The sequence below is a fragment of the Artemia sp. Qi Xiang Cuo genome, chromosome 18 (assembly GCF_049724085.1).
Source record: "Artemia sp. Qi Xiang Cuo chromosome 18, ASM4972408v1, whole genome shotgun sequence".
In the NCBI taxonomy this organism is placed as follows: Eukaryota; Metazoa; Arthropoda; class Branchiopoda; order Anostraca; family Artemiidae; genus Artemia; species Artemia sp. Qi Xiang Cuo.
This window is the reverse complement of record NC_142811.1, coordinates 2,082,562-2,104,051: the sequence shown is the minus strand read 5'-3', so window position 1 is coordinate 2,104,051 and position 21,490 is coordinate 2,082,562. Positions and strand designations below refer to the sequence as shown.

The window sequence follows — 21,490 nt, the reverse complement described above, 5'->3', positions numbered from 1 at the left end:
TGGAGGGCAACTAACCCCCCTCTCACGCTGACCATTTCGCCAAACAGTTCCAATCAAAATTTTTAGATAGCCATTTTGTTCAAAAGAGTTAAAACTTTTAGAAATTAGATGATAACCCCCTCAGAGCCTTTGGGACAAGGGTTGTAAGTTATGCCCTGGAAGTATATAAGATTTTTATTGATAGTGATATTGTAGAAACTTCAAAAAGGGTTTTTTCGATTGGAAATTAGAAGGGCATGTGGCCTTCTTGCTAGTCGAAAGTAATTGGAGGATAACTAACACCCCTCTTACACCTACCATTTCCCCAAACACATCGAATCAAAATTTCGAGATAGTCCTTTTGTTCAACGTAGTTAAAAAGTCCGGAAATTATGTTTTTAAGAATGAGATCCCCCCTGCATCCCTCAGGGCAAGGGTTGTAAATTATGCCCTGAGGGCATGTAAGTTTTTTTTATAGAAATTGTTGTAGTAGAAACTTCAAAAAGGAATCATTCAATTGAAAATTGAAATGGCTAGTGCCCTGTTTAATAGTCAAAACTGATTGGAGGGCAAGTAGCCTCCCTCTCACGCCCACCATTTCCCCAAACACATCCAATAAAAATTTGTAGATAGCCATTTTGTTCAACGTGGTTGAAAGTTCTGGCAATTAGGTCTTTGAGGATGACAACCCCCTCACAGCCCTCAGGGCAAGGGTTGTAAGTTATGCCCTGGGGCATATAAGGTTCTTATGGAAAGCGTTGTCATAGAAACCTCAAAAATGGCTCAATCGATTGGAAATTGAAAGGGCCAGTGCAATTTTTAATAGTTTGAATTGATTGGAGGTCAACTAACCCCCCTCTCACGCAAACCATTTCCCCAAACACATCCAATCAAAATTTTGAGATAACAATTTTGTTTAACGTAGTTGAAAGTTCTGGAAATTAGGTCTTTGAGGTTGACAACCCCCCAGCCTTCAGGGCAAGGGTTGTAGGTTATGCCCTGGTGGCGTATAAGGTTTTTATTGAAAGCGGTGTCTTATAAACTTCAGAAGGGCTCATTCGATTGGAAATTGAAGGGCTAGTGCCTTTTTTAATAGTTGAAAGTAATTGGAGAGCAACTACTGCCCCTCTAACGCTCACCATTTCCCCAAACACATCCAATCAACATTTTGAGATAGCCATTTTGTTTAACGTAGTTGAAAGTACTGGAAATTAGGTCTTTGAGGATGACAACCCCTTCATAGCCCTCGGGACAAGGGTTGTAAGTTACGCCCTAGGGGCATATAAGGTTCTTATGGAAAGCGTTGCCATAGAGACTTCAAAAAGGCCTCAATCGATTGGAAATTGAAAGGGCCAGTGCAATTTTTAATAGTTTGAATTGATTGGAGGTCAACTATCCCCCCTCTCACGCCCACCATTTCCCCAAACACATCCAATCAAATTTTTGAGATAACGATTTTGTTTAACGTTGTTGAAAGTTCTGGAAAGTAGGTCTTTGAGGTTGACAACCCCCCAGCCTTCAGGGCAAGGGTTGTAGGTTATGCCCTGGTGGCGTATAAGGTTTTTATTGAAAGCGGTGTCTTAGAAACTTCAGAAGGGCTCATTCGATTGGAAATTGAAGGGCTAGTGCCTTTTTTAATAGTTGAAAGTAATTGGAGAGCAACTACCGCCCCTTTTACGCTCGCCATTTCCACTCAGTCATACAGGTCATACACTCAGTCATACAGGCACGGTGAAAGAAAGACAAAAACACACGTGAAAACAAAAGTCAGACACGTAAACACACAAGCGCACAGAGACAGACACACAAAAAACACGAACACATACACAGAGTAATGCAAACAAACGCTCAGTCACACAGGCAAGGTGGGATACAGACAAAAAACACACACAAAAAAACAAATTCAGACATAAAAACACACAAACACACAGTCAGACACACATAAACATAAAGAAATATACAGAAACATGCAAACAGGTGCCTGAGCGTCGGTTTGCAGCTCTCCCACAAGCACGGTGGGGGACAGGCAAAAACAAACATAAAAACACAAAGTCAGACGAACAAACACACACAGTAAGACACACAAATACACAAAGACAGACATAGAGACATGCAAACAGACGCTCGGTCATACATGCACGGTGAGAGTATGAAAAAAACCACATACACAAAACACAAAGTCAGACACAGGAACACACAGAGCCAGACATACAAAAATAAAAAGACAGTCACAGAGAAATGCAAACTGACGCTCAGTCACACAGGCAAGGTGGGAGAGCAACAAAAAATGCACACACACAAAACACGAATTCAGACACACAAACACACAGAGTCAGACACACAAAAACACAAAGACGGACACAGAGACATGCAAATAGATGCTCAGTCACACAAGTACTGTGGGAGAGACACAAAAACACACATAAAAACAGAAAGTCAGGCGCACAATCATACAGATTCGGACACACAAACACACAAAGACAGGCGCAGAGATTTGCAAATAGATGCTTAGTCACACAGGCACGGTAGATGAGAGACAAAAAAAAACACAAGTCAGACACCGGCACACATAGAATCAGATGCACAAAGACAGACACAGAGACATGCAAACAGCCATTCAGTCGCACAGGCATGGTGGGAGCAAGAGAAAAACCCACACTCAAAAAAACAAATGTAGAAACAAAAACACGCACAAAAGTCAAACAAACAAAAACACGAAGATAGACACCACGACATGCAAACAGGCGCTTAGTCACATCGGCATGGTAGGGGAGACACAAAAAACACACACAAAAAACACAAAGACAGGCACAAAGACATGCAAAACATACGCTCAGTCACGCAAACACGGTAGGTGAGAGACAAAAAACGCACACAAAAACACAGGCAGAAACAAAAGGACAGACGCAGTTACAGACAAACAGACAATCAAACACAGAGGCACAGAGATACAGAGAGAAAGAGAGAGAGAGAGAGAGAGAGAGAGAGAGAGAGAGAGAGAGAGAGAGAGAGAGAGAGAGAGAGAGAGAGAGAGAGAGAGAGAGAGAGACATACAAACACACAGTCAGACACATAAACACGCACACACAAAGACAGACGCAGAGATAGGTTAACCAACTCTTGAGCGTCTGTTTGCATGTCTCCTACAGGCACAGTGGTAGAGATATAAACAACACACATAATAACACAAATTCAGACGCACAAACACACAGAGTTAGACACATACAAAAACACGAAGTCAGAAACAAAAACTCACAGATTCAGACCTACAAAAACACAAAGACAGACACAGAGACATGCAAATCGACACGCAGTCACAATGGCACGGTGGGAGGGACATAAAAACACAAACAAACACACAGTCAGACACATAAACACTCACAAACAAAGACAGATATAGAGACAGGCAAACAGACACTCAGAAACACAGGCACGGTGAGAGAGAGACAAAAAAAACACAGAGTCAGACACAAAACACATACACACATACACTTGACCACTAAAAGTACCACCTCCAATAGCATGAATACCTGCAACCAACCTATAACTAACCCAAATACCAGCAACCAACGTGTCGCACCCCTGGGTACCTACACTCGACTTATTTTAAAAGCTAGAATAACAATTCGATTCATATGGGTTTTTCAAGAAAACTAGCATTGTTTTTTTTAAGGATCCTTTTTCTTGCATACTAGTAGGTTATATTAACCTAACCTACACAGGGGAGATTAGGTTAAGTTAGATTTGATGACGCGCTATCTAACCTAACTTAACCTAGCCTGACCCTGTATAGGTTAGGTTCACATAAAAATCGGATTGTTTCTCTAGCAATTAAAAACAGGTCGATTGTAGGTACCCGGGGCTGCGACACATTGGTTGCTGGTGCCTGGGTTAGTTGTAAGTTGGTCGTAGACACGCTTACTGTGGGAGGTGGTATTTTGAGTGGTCAAGTGTACGCATTTGTGTGTCTGACTTTGTGTGTCTTTATGTTTTTTGGCTCTCTCTCTCTCACCGTGCCTGTGTGTCTGAGTGTCTGTTTGCCTGCCTCGTTGTCTATTTTTTTGCGTGTGTGTGGGTTTTTGTCTGTCTGACTCTCTGTGTTTGTATGTGTTTTGTGTGTGTCTCTCTCTCTCTCTTTCTCTCTCTCTCTCTTTCTCTCTGTCTCTCTCTCTCTCTCTCTCTCTATCTCTAGCTAAAACTGCAGCTCTCTATTTCTATTTCTCTTTATATCTCTATATATATCAATAAATCTATATATCTCTCTCTCACAAAATAACTCTATCTCTCTTTGCCTCTGTGTTTGATCGTCTGTTTGTGTGCATATCTTTCACCGTGTCTGTCTTTGTGTGTTTGTGTGTGTCTGACTTTGTGTTTAGGTGGGTTTTTTTCTCTCTCCCCCCCCCGTGCCTGTCTGACTGAACGTCTGTTTGCATGTCTCTGTGTCTGTCTTTGCGTTTTTGTGTGTCTGACTCAGTTTGTCTGTGTATATTACTTTGTCTTTTTGGGTGTGTGTTTTTTGCCTTTCTCTCTCACCGTGCCTGTGTGACTGAGCGTCTGTTTGCATGTCTCTGTGTCTGTCTTTTTGGTTTTATGTGTCTGACTCAGTGTGTTTGTGTGTCTGACTTTGTTCTTTTGTGTGTGTTTTCGTCTCTCTCCCACCGTGCCTGTGTGACTGAGCGACTGTTTGCATGTCTCTGTGTGTGTCTTTGCGATTTTGCGCATCAGACTCTTTGTGTTTGTGTGTTTGACTTTGTGTTTTTGTGTGTGTTTTTTGTCTCTCTCCCAGCGTGCCTGTGTGATTGAGCTTCTGTTTGCATGTGTCTGTGTCTGTATTTGTATTTTTGTGTGTTTGACTCTGTGTGTTTGTATGTTTGTGTGTCTGACTTTTTGTCTGTGTTTGTTTGTGTTTTGTCTCAGTTTCTGACCCATATTAGAACAAAAGCAAAAAAAAGGTCTACTTTTCCTTCGTTAGCGCGTTTACTTTGTTAGCAAGAAAACGTTAATTGTTCCTGGTTGCCCTCCTTGTATTATGAATTTAAAAATTTATGACATATCTTGAACCAAATGCTAAGAAAACTGTCTCTTTTCTTCTTTTGCTTGTTTCCTTTGCTAGCGATAAAACATATTGTGAAGTTGACATTTTTTCTTATTACTGCTATTGTAAGTAATGAGGCTTCTGCTGCATAAGGCGTAATGCTTAAAGCTCATTCATAATGTGATTTTGCTCATGCCAAGATTCAAATTAATACAATGTAGCATGGAGGTGCGTCTGTTAGAGCAATAGAAACGAGGTATTTTTATTAAGACTTCTCTTAAGTATCTCTTAATATTGCTTAAATTTACTTCTAATAACAACCCTCTCCCCGGAATTGGTTACTAGGGTTCTCACTTTTCTTTAATTAATATTTTTTTTGCTCATATTTTATACTATATCAGCTTTTTTGTTGTTTTTCCGTTTGTTGAGTTTTAACTACTTTTTCTGTGATTTCGTAATTTTATAATGTTTCTGTTGCCTGGCCATCAGGAATGCATAGCCTTGGCTCAAAGAAACGAGGCCCTTTCATTAAAACCTCTCAGAAATAACTTTTAATCTGACTTAAATTTACCTCTAATAACAACTCTCCCCCCTCCTGGAATTGGTTGCTAGGGTCTCCGCCTCTCTTTAGTTCACGCTGTATTTTATCCTATATAAGGTTGTTTTACGTTTTGTTTTTCCGTTTGCTGAGTTTTAATTTCTTTTTTTTGTAATTTTATGGTTTTATAATGTTTTTTTATTAATAAAACTTTTTTGTACAATAAAAAGTATGTGCTTTTCTACATTTCTTCTTCCGGGATGAATCTTTAATACGTAATAATTTACGCAATGAAATATCTAAAACCAATGCTACGTAACATCTCACTGATTCAATACCTAACTTAATCTGTGTAGGTCAGATTAGAAAATTAATAGTGTCTCAAGCAGGTGCATCTAATGCAGCAAAAATCAGTAGTATTGCTGGATATTTAAACGGCTCGGAGACAATGATGTTTAATTAGAATAGGAAGCTTGTTTAAAAGTTCTAACAGTTTTAGCGTAAAGGGCAAGGTATTGAGGCAAGGGCAACCCTTCATATACAGAATAAATCAACCAAAATTAATATACAAATTTTCTTTTAACTTTTCATATATTTTGAGCCAAATTTGAACTTGTGTTAGTTAAAAAAACATTCCGAAAATAAATAAAAAAAACAAGTTTTTTAACTGAAAGTCAGAAGCGACATTTAGACTTAAAACTAAGAAAAATTACAGATTTTATTGTTTAAAAAGTAGAGTTGTGACAGAGTCAAACTTTAGTGTAAAAAGTGAGGCGTTGAGGAGGTTGAGAGTGTTGTGTAGGAGACATCCCCTTTCAAATATGGAATAATTTCTGTTTGTTTTAAGTTCTAGTTTAGCTCCTCAATTTCCGATAAAAAAAAACTTTGTTTTTTTTAAATAAGCCAAAGGATCAACTATTTTGTTATGGGAAGGGGGCAGGAATCCATAAATGAGCCAAAAACATTTTTCTTGATCATTTTGGCAATTACAGATATAAGCCCTGAGCAAAAAGGAGCTTGGTAAGCCAAAAATGTCTTCAGGTACGCCCCTTCAACCCCTTCCCAAAAAAAAAGGTTGGACCATATAACGGACCATAAACTCTTTTCCCCATCGGCTTGGAAATTATATGTTTAAGTCTTCAGGTTAAGGGGACCTAAATGTAAATAGAAAAATACTGCTTCCCCAGAATGAGACCCAACAAAGGCCAAAACAAGTTCTTACCCCGTTCTCTTTGTGTGGAAAAGATTTTGTAAAAAACTCTTGAGGTGGCTCCTTCAATTGGAAATTGAAATTTTTTGTGCCTTTTTATGGGCTGAAAATGTTTGTGGACAACATGCCTCCAGCCCGTCCTTTTTTCTGCTAACCCCGTCTCTAATTCCTATGACATTTGGTCAAAATATAAATATCGTCGTTTTGCCATAAAATGTCAGAAGGTCTTATAAGTATTCTTCTAGGGTGACAATTGCCCCCATAGTCCCAGGGCAATGACCCAAAATTTTGTGATTCACCCATTGTTCACAGATAGGCTTCAGCAATAAAGGCCACATCTTAGGTCTTGGTTTTCTGATTAGCAGGGAGCTCTTGTGGGTCTTTCGCTAGGCTAAGATCCCCAGAGTTTCCCAAATGTTACTCTAGAAAAGCCAAGCAATGTTCGTATTATTTACTTGTAAAAAAAAAGATTAAAAACAAACAAACATTAATTTAAAGAAACATTTTAATAAAGAGAATTTTTTAAAGAAAAGTAAAGAGCCAGAGTAATTCTACAGACGAGCAGGAAAAGGTAATTTAAGCTTAAAAAAACTGTCATTGAATAAGCGAAATGAATACGAACAGAAATGATAATGAGTAGTCAAGTCAAACTTAAAATCAACAGAAGGAGTAATCACCGATCCTAAAGTTTCTAAAGCCAGAGCATCACTTGCGCCTTAATGATAAACAAATATATTTAATATTTTTTTTCTTTTGTAAGCCTAACATTAAAATACCAAATAATTGCTTTGACTTCTATGAAGCAATTTCATTATATATTAAGTAATCAGTATACCTTTATTTGTTCATCCCAGTTTGTTGATTGTTCTCGTGATTTTATTTCTTTTTTGTTGCTGTTGTTAATGTAGAGACGGGTAGAAGTACAGTATTTTTATTTGGAAGCCGTTACAAGCCTTGAAAATTTTGTTTTTGCGTTGTTGTTAATGTTCTGACAACTTAATACACACTGCTCGACATGCAGGAACTGCATGTTGAGCTGCAAATGATACTCCAGGAACTGCAAAAGATACTCTTGTCTTAACGGTGTTAGTCCCATTCCTGTTAGTGGTAATTTCTGCTCTTGTTAAGTTCGATCAGATTTTTTCATTTTACTTTTTTTTTCTTTTTATGCTTTCTTTCATTTGTTGATAGTATTTTCATTCGTTCGAAGTTTGAATTATTTATGTTTGTATTTCTGATCGTCTTTCTTTTAACATGGGTTTCTACTTTTGTTTTAAATGTCTTTTTTGAAGATCTTTTCTAAACTCAATTTTAGGTATGGGGCCCCCTTTGTGGTTTGTTACCTGTGAAGTTGATAGTTCTTTTGTTATTTATAATAAAAGGATTTTGCACCCTTAAACATTTCTGTTTTTTTTTTATGTCTGGTGTCTGATTTGCTTTTCTGCTAGTTTTCAATAGTCGTGTTATGTCATAATTTTAAGAAGTCACAAATAAATCATTTATATTATAATTAAAACTCACTATTATAATATCATTATTATAATACATTATAAATCACTAGGCCTTTGGGACAGTTCTTTGCCTAAGAATAGCTTAGGAGGAAGAGCGTAAACTCAATTTTCTTAATTTCAGATCCTTAGTGCAGATTTGCTTCCTGGAAGTGCCAAAGACTCCTACAGGGGAGAATTGGAAATCGCTCTCTGTTTTTTACCTGTTCCGCGGAAGAGACTAATGGTAACAATAATACAAGGAAAAATGTCTTCTGTAAGTAGTTTAGGCTTTCCTTTTTTTACAAGTCAGCGTAATAGAATAAAAAAATTTAATAGATTAATAACAACAATGATACAAGGAAAAGCGTCTCCTGTAAATAGTTTAGTTTAGACTTTTTGTTAACAGCTCAGGACACTATGGTAACAGATTAATGTTGACAGTAATATAAGCCAATTATCTCTTGTAAAAGTTTTACTTTTTTGCAAATCATGTTAACGGGTCTGGAAAAATGATTGTAATAATAAAGTAATAAAAACATTTCCGTAAGTGGTTTGGATTTTTATCCTTGTTTTGTTCATTCATAAAGCACAATAGCAAGATAACAAATAGTTGTCAACTAATGGTAAGAATTAGAATTATAGACGGAAAATTTTCTCGTGCAATATATGCATTTTTTTTCATAAAGTTTTGTTTAATATGGTAATAGACCATGGTAAGCTAATAGATCACACAAAGATCACAATAGATCGTGGTAATAGATCAGATAATAACAATACAAGGAAGGTATTTTCTTCCAGCAGCTAATATTTGTCTCAGTGAAATCAACTCACAAAAATTTAGATGGGGGGGGGGGTAAAGTGTATTTTTCAAAATATAAGGAGGAGGAGGGTGGTAATTTTCTTACATATATGGCAATTTTTGATGGAAGTGACATGAAGAAGAACAAAAAAATCAGAATTTGACAGTGAAGGAGGAGTTATTTTGTGACGAGGAGTTAAAGCCAGAACTAAAAGGATTCAAAAATAATTAAGACCTCTGGTGTCTTAAGTTAAGTATAAGAAGTTAGATATAAGATACTTAAGATTGTAAATATGAATTTTGAAAAAGAGGAAGTAATTTTGGGAAAACTTTAATCCTTATAAGAAACGTGATAAAAGTAAATGAGTTCTGTCATAACAGGAAATTAGCTGATCATAGACAGCGCGCTAGCGCTGCCTAAGTAAAGAACGATGTGGCCACAATGTGTTTTTTTTCTCCATACCCGGGCACTTTGTACCGGAGGAGTTGTCGTAGAAACTTTGAAAAGGGCTCATTCGATTTGCAATTGGAGTGGCTAGTGCCCTTTTTAATATTCGAAAGTGATTGGAGGGCAACTAGCCCCCCCCCCCCTCTTCCGGGAGGATTTTTTGACCGTGCCAAATGTAAAGTTCTGGGTTTTAATCTGTAATGTTAAGGGTTTTCATCTGTATACTGATCGCGCCAACTGCGCTGTTGGGGTTTAAAGCCGTAAACTTGCACCTTATAAGTTTTCCGATATACATTTAGGTGTACAACAATGTATGTCTATGGGCAAGGCCTCACTTCGGTAGGAACATAATGTCTGTAATCACAATCCCTGGGTTCTGAATAATAATAGTAACAATAATGACTGAATGGCAATTGCCCCGAAAAACACTTTTCCAACACTATAAGACGCTATTCTTGATTCTGCGTGCTAAGAGCTATTTCACGATTGGCCCAACTCCTTGGAGGGTCCGCTACTTTGTAATTATGTTTGCAAACTAAACTCATTGTGCTAACTACCCATCCAATAATTTTTTTTTATATTTTTGAGGATTAAACATCCACACTCCTATGATAACTTAAACTTTCTGTGAACTTTGTAACTAGTGATTTTTTTATTACCAATTATCTTCGCGAAATTCAAAACCGATTAGCGCCGATGTTTGGATGAGACTAAAATGCAGTTTTCCTTTTGCTGATTAAGAAGTTTTCTTTTTGAAACGGGATTTAAACTTAATTAGGGGAAGTTTATTTTATGCTGGTATTATCCTTAGAAGGAAAGAATTTTTTTTGTATTTTAAATATATCACATATTGCTCGCGGTACATATTACCCTTCCCATTATTTAATGACGTCCCGTCATTAGGACTTGCTTGCCCTTGGGTTTTTGAAATATTCGCTAATTATTAACTATTGGTCCTACGTAATTTTAATTGACATTGTATTATTATGTACTTTTATATAAGCTTAATCAGGAGTGCTGAAAATTTTCTCTATTACTTTTTTTATTTTATTATATATCCCTTTCTAAAGTTCTTCTACCGGACTAAGATTATCTATGGTTCTAGCCTAGCTACTATACTAAATATTTTTTTTTTTGGTTTTTCTACATCTAACACTGAAGACTCCTACATTTCCAACTGTATCAAACATTATCGTGGGAAATGTTTTATGTGGTTGGGACTATTCCACTATTACTACAAGATTTTTTTTTGAAAATTCATCTTTTACAAGTTTTTATCCTTTGCTAACTATAGGATAATTGTGCTTCCTATCTACGCTAAATTATTGGGGAAATACATCGATTTTACGTTAACTCTGTCTAAGTAACTAGCAATACTAATATATGAACGACTTAAAGCATATAATAATATGTTCACTACATTCACTGGTGATCATTAAAACATTTTCACTGGGTTTGTTCGTTATACAATTCTGATAATAAGTTATCAAAGTTGTTTTTCAAAACTATTTCTTATCAAAACTAGTAAAATGTTAAGTGTGTAAATTCACATCTACTTCACCACCTTACGTGTCTCTTATCGTACTCACTTCTTTTGTTGTAAATTATGGTCCTTCACTCCTTTCGTCTTGGCAAAAATTATAAAACACTTACAATATAGTTTCTTCACAGAACAGTTCGAGCATGGTTATGTTCGTCTTGGACGAAACACTTTCTCTAATTGTCAAACGCAAAATGCTACTCCCAGGTACAGGTGTGTGGAATTTTAATATCAGAGTTCTTTCTCACCTGCTGTTTTTGGATTGTCCATAAGGTGCCTTATCGTTAAGGGGTTGAACACTGGGACTGCATTGATAATAGATAGGTTGATTTTCTTCTCAGTAGATCGTTCTTGGGATATTTTAAAGTACATAGAGAATGTAATTCTCGTATAATTAATTGTTCGTTTGTGCACTTAGACCTTAAGTTCTCTTATAAATTTGTTCGTGCCTGGCTTGCGTCTATTAACTTTTGCGATCATTCCTTGGTTAATCACAGGGGAGTTGATGTTTGGATTTGGAATGGGTCGACATCAAACTTTAGTGACTCCTTCAACGTATCGTCTTTAACTTGTGGGAGGAGTATATTGTCACTGGGAGGTTAGTCACTGGGGTTAATTTTGGTTTCTGTAATTCAGTGGTTGGTTTCCAGGTCCATTTTTCAGATATTATCTCGTAACATTTATGGGATAACAGAGATAGGAACTTTTCGCATTTTATAGAGGTGTTAGGATGGATTCCAAGAACTGGTCGAAAGGGATTCGGTGCTTGAATCTGCAACACATAAATAATTTTTGGGTTCATCAAATATCATAACTATACAGTCATATGGTACATGGGTCCATAAGGATTATCAAGGGTGATATTTATATACTTATATCTTGTACTGGTAGATGGGGTTATCAGGATTTTTGTGTTTATATAGTTCGATAATGTACTGGATACTGAGATTCAAATATAGTGTTACCTGGTACATAATATGGTTTGTGATCGAGGAAAAACGATCAAAAAGGTAACTGTGATCTTTGCATACGAAGCAAGGACGCCAATTGCCAGAAGTCTGTCGTGTGTATTTTTCGGTGGTTAAAATTTAATAAAAATGTATGCTACTAAGCTGTATCTGAACGGGTATACGCATTTTACTTTTTGACTTTCAATATGTCATTCAACTTCCTGTAATAAAAATAACTAGGTGGAATCACACGTTCTTTAAGATTAAGTAGTCTTAATACATAATAAACAATGCGATTAGGTGCATTTTAGAGTGAATGTTACCCTACAAGACAATATTAAATAGATACACTAATATTACTACGCAGATATTGATTTTAATAAAACGACATTATTATTATGTTGGTTTCAGATACATAAAATTCCCATTGGAAAATCTAAAACATAGAAATTCCTTCTAAGTTGTTATAGAATAACGACAATATAAGAGATTAATTCCTTTAACTTTAAGTAAGGTCTCTTATTATGCTCGTTAGTATACTCTAATACACACATTTTACTTTAATTTCCTTTGGCACTTGTTTAATTCTAAGTTAGATTTAAAATAACCATTTAAACAGAAATTACGCTAAATCATTTAGTTTGAGGTCTCAGTTTACAACATATTTCATGCCTTCAGTGTTCACGCACGTCCGTGCTGTTTAAGGAAACGCATGTTGCAGCTTCGTAACCGCACGGTTTTACGTAAACGACACTTACAATGAGGGCACAAGACATAGCAAGGACGAGTGGAGACCTCTATACCCACTCGTTTTCTAATATCTTCCCTGTTTATTGGCTTAGACGTTCTCATGGGGTTCTGGGTTTAACTTCAGCATTTCAGCCTATTCCCCGTGTTCTTCCTTTGGGTTTTGCCTTCTTAGTCTCAAAACTCTTCCATAATTAAAAGTTAGTAAGGTTCTCATGGTCAGGGAAATCGCGAATACAGAACATACAGTCAGTAGTATGTTCCACCAAAAATTGTTTGAGAATAATCTGTATCTATTATCCACGTACGTTAGTCTCTGGTCTTCATTAGTAAATAGGGGGATCTGGGAATCTAATGCCTCTCTTATTTTTGTAAGCCTTAATGTCCCTTTATTCTTTTCTATTTTGAACCATATCGAAGTTTTCATTTCCTCACTTTCTATATTGGGAACAGTGTACGACAGGTTAATTTCCTTAAAATTGATTATTTTAGGACTTATTATATTTTTGCTCGTGGTAATTAACGGTGTTTGAACTGTTGACTCTTTAGTTACAAGTCGACATCATTGATTTATTGTTATCGTACCCACATCTTGTAATAGTAATTTGGTCCTGTAACTTGGATTTATTCTTTCTGTATTATTATAACAAGACAAAGCTCCAATAGTTTCTTTTGGAACAGAAAATAAGCAAAGATCATATCTAAGGTGTATGAATGTTTCTCGTTTAGTACTTCCTATCAAAGCTTCGCACGAGTCAGGTATTTCATCCTGTTTTGTATCTTTTAAAAATATATCTAACATAAAAGATCCAGATTTGACGTTATATCTATGTAACGTAAGCTGGCATACTAGGTTTTTGAATGATACGCACTCGTTTAAGTCTTGTGGATTGGCTAGGGCATATTTTCGTCTACCTTGATCAGCAAACAAACGCGCTGCTTCAGGTGTGATAGTCATAAATGAATTTGACTTCTTTGTGTTAGCAGGGAAGGTCAAAATTTTTTAAAAGTCGTAAAGGGATTACCGGTTTATCAATAGAATTTTTACTACTACGAATAACTGTTCATTTATTTCCGTGATGTGGACTTTTAATTTGGTATAGTAAAGAAATAAATTTGATACTTTTGGCTCTACGGGTAAATGTAAACCAAACGTTAGGTGCGTTTTTATTTCGTCTAACATACTTTTTAGGTTAGAAAGATCTACTAGGTCGTATGACAAAGTTCCTCCTGTTAGGGCAAATAATGCGAATTTGAACTTACTAAAATCTGTCACCAGATTTAGTAGTGACATGGTAATTGTATCGAGTGATACCATGTTAAGGCTCACGTCTGTCACCACGCGATCCACTTTGGTACTTAAATAATTCACTACTTTTACATTCTTTGAGATTTTCTTAGATATCATTTCAACTTTATCTCTCTGGTAATCTGCTATGCTGGCTTGTATCATCTGAATATGTAATGTTACGTTTATGGCATTATTCAACTTTTTTACATTTTCCCTCAGGCTGTTTAAGTCTTCCTTATTTGCTTGTGAGCTAAAAATTTTTTAATTATTATTCCTTTATGACGCCTATCCATTAAAAATCTCTTAATCCTATACTCACTAAGGGTAATTCTATCTATCAGGTTTTTTAACCGTTCTACCTGATTGTGCCGTTATTTTCTCCTCGACTTCTTGCGGTTTTTTCTTTTTAGGTTTTGCTAGTGATATAAGATCAAATTTTTTGTATTGTTTTTTTTAAAAAATTTTTGCCCCTTTAATTTTGTTTCTGTCGCATGCACAGTCACTGAAGTTATTCTTGATTTACCTATTTCTTAAAATACTATAAGGTCTGATTCGCCGCCAGACTCGTCGGAACTGTATTCCGATTATTCCACATTAAAACTCTAAGAAGTTGCATTTTGCGTTTTTGAGGTATCACCTGCCCTCCCTTCATAATTTCCTACTCCTCTGGAAATAGAAGTTTATTCTCTATGTCCTTGCTATGAGTTTTCAAATCGGGATACCTAAAAGACTCTTGAGAACTCTGAGAGGAATCAAAAGTTTTTGCGGGGTTCCGCCATTGTTTAAATGCCATGTCTTAAGGGGGATGGGGCATTTTTTGCACCAGTGTGTCCCTCCATGAAGTCAATTGTTTAGGCTTGGCCTTAGACACGGTTATATCATGATACTGTCCTTCCTGGGCATCATTAGGAGTTTGATTCCAAGGCAACGTACTTTGCCTCGTTTTTATGGGGAAATTTATAAATTCCATAGCTTCTCGCAGATTTGTTTTAATTGAATCCTTGGGAGGAGTTTTCTTTACAATAATACCCGGAGTTTTTACAGCTCTGTTCAATTCTTCCTGTAGCGACAGGGGTCTCTCTACTGGGGTTGCTGGGAAAACCATATCATCTGGAAATCTCTTGGGGGGACAAGGGGTCGAAATTCTATCAGGAAAAAATTGGGTTTTTGGAGATATCGTATAATCTAATTCTCCTGCGCTCTCTGATGATGAAATTTCTGGACTTTTTGGCGGTTTTTTTCTCTCTTGTACTAGGAATTTTCTTTTGGGAATAATTAGATTTTTCATAGCTAAAAATTCTTCCTCCTGACTTCCTCCTGACTATCATTTTCAAACTAATCTTGTTGGAAATTAAACTGTTTTAACTCGGCTAACCTTGACTTGGGGGGCTCGTCTTCTGCGTCTGATGAATCGGTAGACGAGGGACACGATACCCATCTTTCCGGGAATTTGGCTCTTTTGTATTCGGCTAACATGTGCCTTGTAAGTTCTTCCATTATCAGGGTTCACCATTTTAAAAGTAAAATCGTTTTCATACTCTTTGATTATTCTGTACGGTCCAGAATATTTATTGGAAAGTTTCTTGCCTTCCGTCGTTGCCTCGTTCTTTAGGTAGACGCAATCTCCTGTCTTAAAATCTATATTCCCCTTGACTTTGGGGTGGTTTTTTAACTCTTGGTTTATTTTACATTTTTCCTACTCTTGCCTAACTATCTTATAAGTTTTCCTCATCCTATTTATGAACTCTTGTTTGTAATCCTCTGTTTTATTGTAATATTGTCGGGACTCAATAATCTCATCATACGGGATTCTAAAATTGTGGCCAAATAGTAAATAAAAAGGGTTTTCTTTGGTTGTTTCTGAATATACAGTATTGATTATGTTGGTTAAATAAGGTAAGAATTGAACCCAGTCGTTCCGGTTGTCTTTTGTATAAATGCTTGATAAATTCGAAAACATTTTATTTCTATTTTATATTTTAATATTAGATTTTGGGTGATATGGGGATGTCACCAATTTCTCTATTTTAGGAAAATCCATCAAATCTTGTGTCAATTTTGAAACAAAATTATTTCCGTTCTCACTTATAACCTTATTTGGAATGCCAAATTTTAAAAATAATTTCGCTAATGCCTTACTCGTGGCGTACGCGCCTTGATTCTTTAATGGTTTTGCAAAAGTAAATCCGGAAAAAGGACCTATAACCGAAGGAATACAATTGAGACCTCTGATGGACAAAGGTGAACCTCTACTGGTTTCGTACCAGTCAAATGAGACAATATCAAAAGAAGGTACTACCACAAGCACTCCGCCCTTGGGAGGTCATGGATAAACTGAGAATTTCTTTCTCGACTTAAACACTTTGATTTTATTCAGAAAGTTCTTAAGTTTTATTTCTGCCGACGGCACTTAAAAATATTGTTTTAATTTATGGAAAGTTTTCGTTATTCTTAAATGTCCACCTATATCTGAATCAAAATATTCGAATGCAGGTATTGTTAAGTTTTGGGGTAATACAGGTATTATTGAGGTTCGGTTTCTATTTGCCTCAGCAGTCACGTTTCTGCATAGTATTTCTTCATCAAGATCATAGTAAAAATTATCTATCTCTTTTCTCAGAGTTTTGAATTTATACGGTAACGCATCATCATTCACAAAATAATTAATAAGTGCTACACACATTTCGTCCTTTTTTTTATTTTTTTTATATTTTCTAAAGACAAGAGACAATAGTTATCCTTATTTTCTTTTACTGTGTCTTTGACTTTGGTTTTCTTACATTTATGTTTGCTCTTAGTATTGTTAGCGTTAACTTCATTATCCTCGGCTTCCGATGGCATATTATCTGGGAATCTACTCAAAAAGTCACAAGCTGCATTTTGTTTACCTTTTAAATATTCAAATTCATAATCTAGATCTTGGATTTTCATAATCCATCTGGCTAGAATTTCCGTGGGGTTCTTAAAAGTGCGCAGGTACTGCAAGCTTTTATGGTCTTAACGTAGGATAAATTTTCTACCAATTAAATAGTATCTAAATTTGTCCAAGTGGTGGATTATAGATAATAATACTAAGTTTGTGGCGGAATAACTACTTTCGCCTTTTGATAAAGTTCTACTTGAATAGCATATAACTTTTTCTATCATTTTTTGTTTAGGCGTTCCCTCTAGAGGATTAGGGTTTTCTAATGGGATTATTTGCGAAAGAATACCACCAATGCCTTTCGAACTAGCATCGGTTGTGACCACGAATTGTCTGTTTTCAAAATCAGGCAGCGATATTATTGGTTCCGAAGAAAGTGCCTTTTCGAGACGGCCTAGGGAAGTTTGAGCTTCCTGGGACCAGGGAACATTTTGGGAGTTCCATTTAGTTAATTCCGTGAGGGGTTTCGCAATTTGGGCGTAATTGCGCAAAAATTTTCTGAACTAACCAGTAAGACCTAGAATTCCTCTTAATTCTTTCATAGTTCTAGGGGGTTTGAGGTTTTCAACACATTTTATTTTGTCTGGGTCTGGGAATATCTCTCCGTGCGTCACCACTACTCCTAAAAATTTAATTTTAGGTTGAAATAAATTTACTTTTTCAGGCTGGCATTTTAAATTACCATCTCTGAATTTCTCGAACACGTTAGCTAATGTTGCTAAGTGTTGTTTGGCGTTTTCTCCTACTTATATGACATCATCAACAAAATGAATGATATTCTTTAATCCTTTTAATAGATGTAATAAGGGTCTACATAGCGCGCTTGAACTTGTTTTGAGTCCAAAAGGTACTCTTGAGTATTCATAGGAACCGCACTCGGTTGTAGAAAACGCAGTTTTATAGACACTTTTTTCGGCCATTTTTACTTGGTGGTAGCCTTGGATAATATCTAAAGAAGTAAAAATTTTGTTTTTGCTTGAGATAGAGTCAAGGATTTCATCTATTCTTGGTAAAGGAAATTTATCACTAACTACTTGTTTGTTAAGGGCTCTATAATATACTACAAGTCTTAGATCACCATTCTTTTTTGGTACCAAGACCACTGGTGCAGAATACGGACTTATACTGGGGCGTATAATATCATTTTTTTCTAATTCATGAATTTTATTTTTTAACCATTCTTTATGCTTGTTTGGCATACGATATGGCTGTTCCGCGACAGGATTACCGGTAGTTAGAATTGAATATTCATAAAACGGTATCAGTGCGATATCATCTTCAGATGCGTAAAACACATCTTTGAAACTCCATAATAATTCGCATAATTTTTTCTTAAGTTATAAGTCCGTAATAGGATCCATATTAAATTTGTTTAGGAATTGCGATTTAGTTAGAGGGTATTTGTTAATTGACGTTTTAATGCCGTTAACTAGGTTTCTTTTGAAATTTTCTCATCTCTTTAAATCATTCTCCGAGAAAACTTGGATTTGCACTAAACACGTCCCCTTTTTAATTGGATTTGTATCATCTTGGTGATTATTAGCTACCCAGACAACAGTTTTTCCTGTGTCGTAAGGTATATTCTGTTCTTCGTATAGTAGATGTTTGGAAATTTCCTTCGACAAGGTTGCAAGCTATACTCTAGATATGCTATTCACTGGTTCAATTATCTTGGATACTAGAAATTTTCGTATCGCTTTGGGAGGGACTTTTGTTTTCCGTATTGCGAATCAATAATATTTTTCTTTATTTTCATTGTCTATTAAATATAGACTGGCGCTATCCGCTAATAACATTGGCTGCGCCTGAACCACATGGGGGTTCATTACTTTTTTCCATAATTCCACTATTTCCTTGATATCATTCGACCTATATCGTTGCATATCTCCTATTTTTATTTTTGCCGATTCAATCCACTTATTATTTAAATTTACTTCATTTCTGCAATGTCTCCCAGAATAAGTAAACAAATTTCGGATTATGCCATGTCCTCTTTGTAGCGAGCCATGAGGTTCAAAAGATTGTGATATTATACCGCCAGAAATTTTATTTACTGTTACATTCTCTTCGTAACCTCTGTTACAATTTCTTAAGGTAGAAATTCCTTCCCATACCTTAGCCGGGTAGACAAGCCTTTCGTTCGCTATGTCTAATAATACCTTATTCGACCTTAAAAATTTTGCGCCGATAATGGCCTCATATGGAAATTTATTGCATATTATAAAATTTGTCGGAAAGATTCTATTATCCCTTTTTACGTCTAGGCGAATTGAACCTTTTGCATCCAATTTATGCCCTGTTACGCTAGTAAAATTGGGATTATTAAATTCCTCTGTCGCCTAATATACGGAGGCAACATATTAAATACGCATGAGTTTATGATATTAACCGTGGCACCAGAGTCAATTAAAGCCTTAAAGTAAACATTTGCCACACAAAAATCAATAAATGTAGGTAGCTTATTATTACTATCACTAAAGGACGGTACTATTATTGGGTTGGACCTATAAAATATTTTAGGCCCCTTTTGGGTCCAATTTATTCTTCTGAGGGGCCCTACACGTTTCCCTGCAGATTCATTTCATACGTCGGTGTCTGCAATAGAGACTCAGATATGTCCTTGGAACCTCTAGCTAATTGATTTACATTTGTTTGCCGATTTTGGCATGTATTATTACGGTAGTTTGGATTTCTTGCGTCAGTGCCGGTTGCTGGCGCTGACTGCAAATGCCGTCGGCTTGAAAAATTTGCATTTCCCGTCGGTCAATTAACTATTTGCCGTCGGCTTGAAAAATTTTCATTTCCCGTCGGCAAATTTTCGTGATTTCCATATACCATTCTTGCACCATATTGGTTTTGACGAGTATTTGGGTTTTCGAATCGATAATTATTTGTCTATTGGGGGGAGGATTGTACAAATTTGGTTGGTACGCGTTGTGAGGAACTGATTAGCGCAATCTTCCCTGGATATAGCCTAGTGCACCACTGGCGCTGAAATTTGCTCTCCTGAACAACTGGTTGCCATAGTTTTGCGTAATACCGACGGCAATCTTTGGTGCCGTTGTGTCCCTAATCCTAAAGCGGCACTCTCTTGCGATATGCCCAACACGATTAAAAATATAGCACCTTATTATTGTAGAGTTATTTTCATAACTATTGGTTTGACGGGCTGAAAACGTACTGGGTACTGCCTAGCGGGTTCTTGCGTTCTATTTCTTTGTGGCACTGGGGAATTATCCCTTGAAAAGAAATTTGGAGAAGCTTGATCGCCCTTGAAGGTCAAGCTTGCGTTTGATTCGCCTAGGCTGTTTATTTTTGTTTTACTGTGATTTGCCACGATCGTATCAATTTCGATTATTCGTCCCACCTCCTGAACTGCAAGGTCCAACGTTTGGATGCTTTTGGATATTACCATTCTATATAATTTTGGGGGTAGCCCTTGCAAAAAGGCTTCTAGTATGATTTTTTCATACAATTTTCCTGAACATTTTCCGAATTTTGCTTCTACTGAAATCTGTATATTGTGAAGATATTCTCTTATATTCTGTGTATGGTCAAAGCAAACCATTCCGTAGTTTAATTTATTAGTTGAACTAGTTTCGATGAATCTATCTTTGAATGTCGTTAACAATTTTTCTATTGTATTTATCGGCAAGCTGTCATCATCGCCTATAGTATTTTCAATTTGCTTTGGGAAGGTTAAGGCCCGCCCTCTTAATCTTCAGAGGAGCATACCAACTAACCTTTCTAGCTCTGATTTTGTTAATTCTACAAATTGGGCCAATTGGATATTAAATTCGTCGATATCTGTTTGTCCATCATATTGCGGAATAGATTTTGTTATCTCTACATTTTTCGTGACCAATTTTTGCGCCATTAATAGTTCGCTTAATTCTTCTGACATTTTTGCGTTTGAATAACTCAAAATAGATTTATTATAATTTTTTTTCCCTTAACTTATTTGGGGGAGGCTATTATCTCCTATGAGATATTTTGAAGGGTTTTCCTATAATAGTTTAGCGGCTATAGGCCTAATCACTTTTTCTTATAAGTCTGTATCATTTCAATGATATAAATTTAAATTTCGAAGTTTGTAGCATAACTAGTTGGCATGTTTTCCTCCAAGTTTACGACCGTGCCAGCTCTTCCGGGGGGATTTTTTTACCGCACCAAATGTAATCTTAAGGGTTTTAATCTGTAATGTTAAGGGTTTTCTTCTGTATACTGATCGCGCCAGCTGCACTGTTGGGGTTTAAAGCTGTGAACTTGCATCTTATAAGTTTTCCGATCGTGCCACTTGTAACGCTAAAGATTGTGCCAATGATGCCATCGAGGACTGCGCCACAGCAATGGTGAGTAAGTTAAATGGGTGACCGTGCCTTTCTCAATCTTAGAGAGAAAATGAAATGTGAGTAGATTAGGTCTTTTGAATTCTATGGCCCCTCCGTACCAAACAGGTTTTTCTAGTAATTACAGATCAACACACTCTTTGCCAAGAGGAATGACGCAGTTTCAAAGTTCACTGCCTTTTTGGTGATAA

General features: G+C 36.4%; 1 protein-coding gene across 1 annotated transcript in view; it reads left to right on the top strand.

Annotated features, from left to right (window-relative positions):
• Positions 1 to 21,490, top strand: part of LOC148941114 (synaptotagmin-15-like) — a 326,984-nt gene that overhangs the window by 174,809 nt on the left and 130,685 nt on the right. The window contains exon 6 of the mRNA XM_089104584.1: positions 8,395 to 8,526. Within this exon, the coding sequence (XP_088960710.1) occupies positions 8,395 to 8,526 (132 nt within the window). The remainder of the gene's footprint in view (positions 1 to 8,394; positions 8,527 to 21,490) is intronic.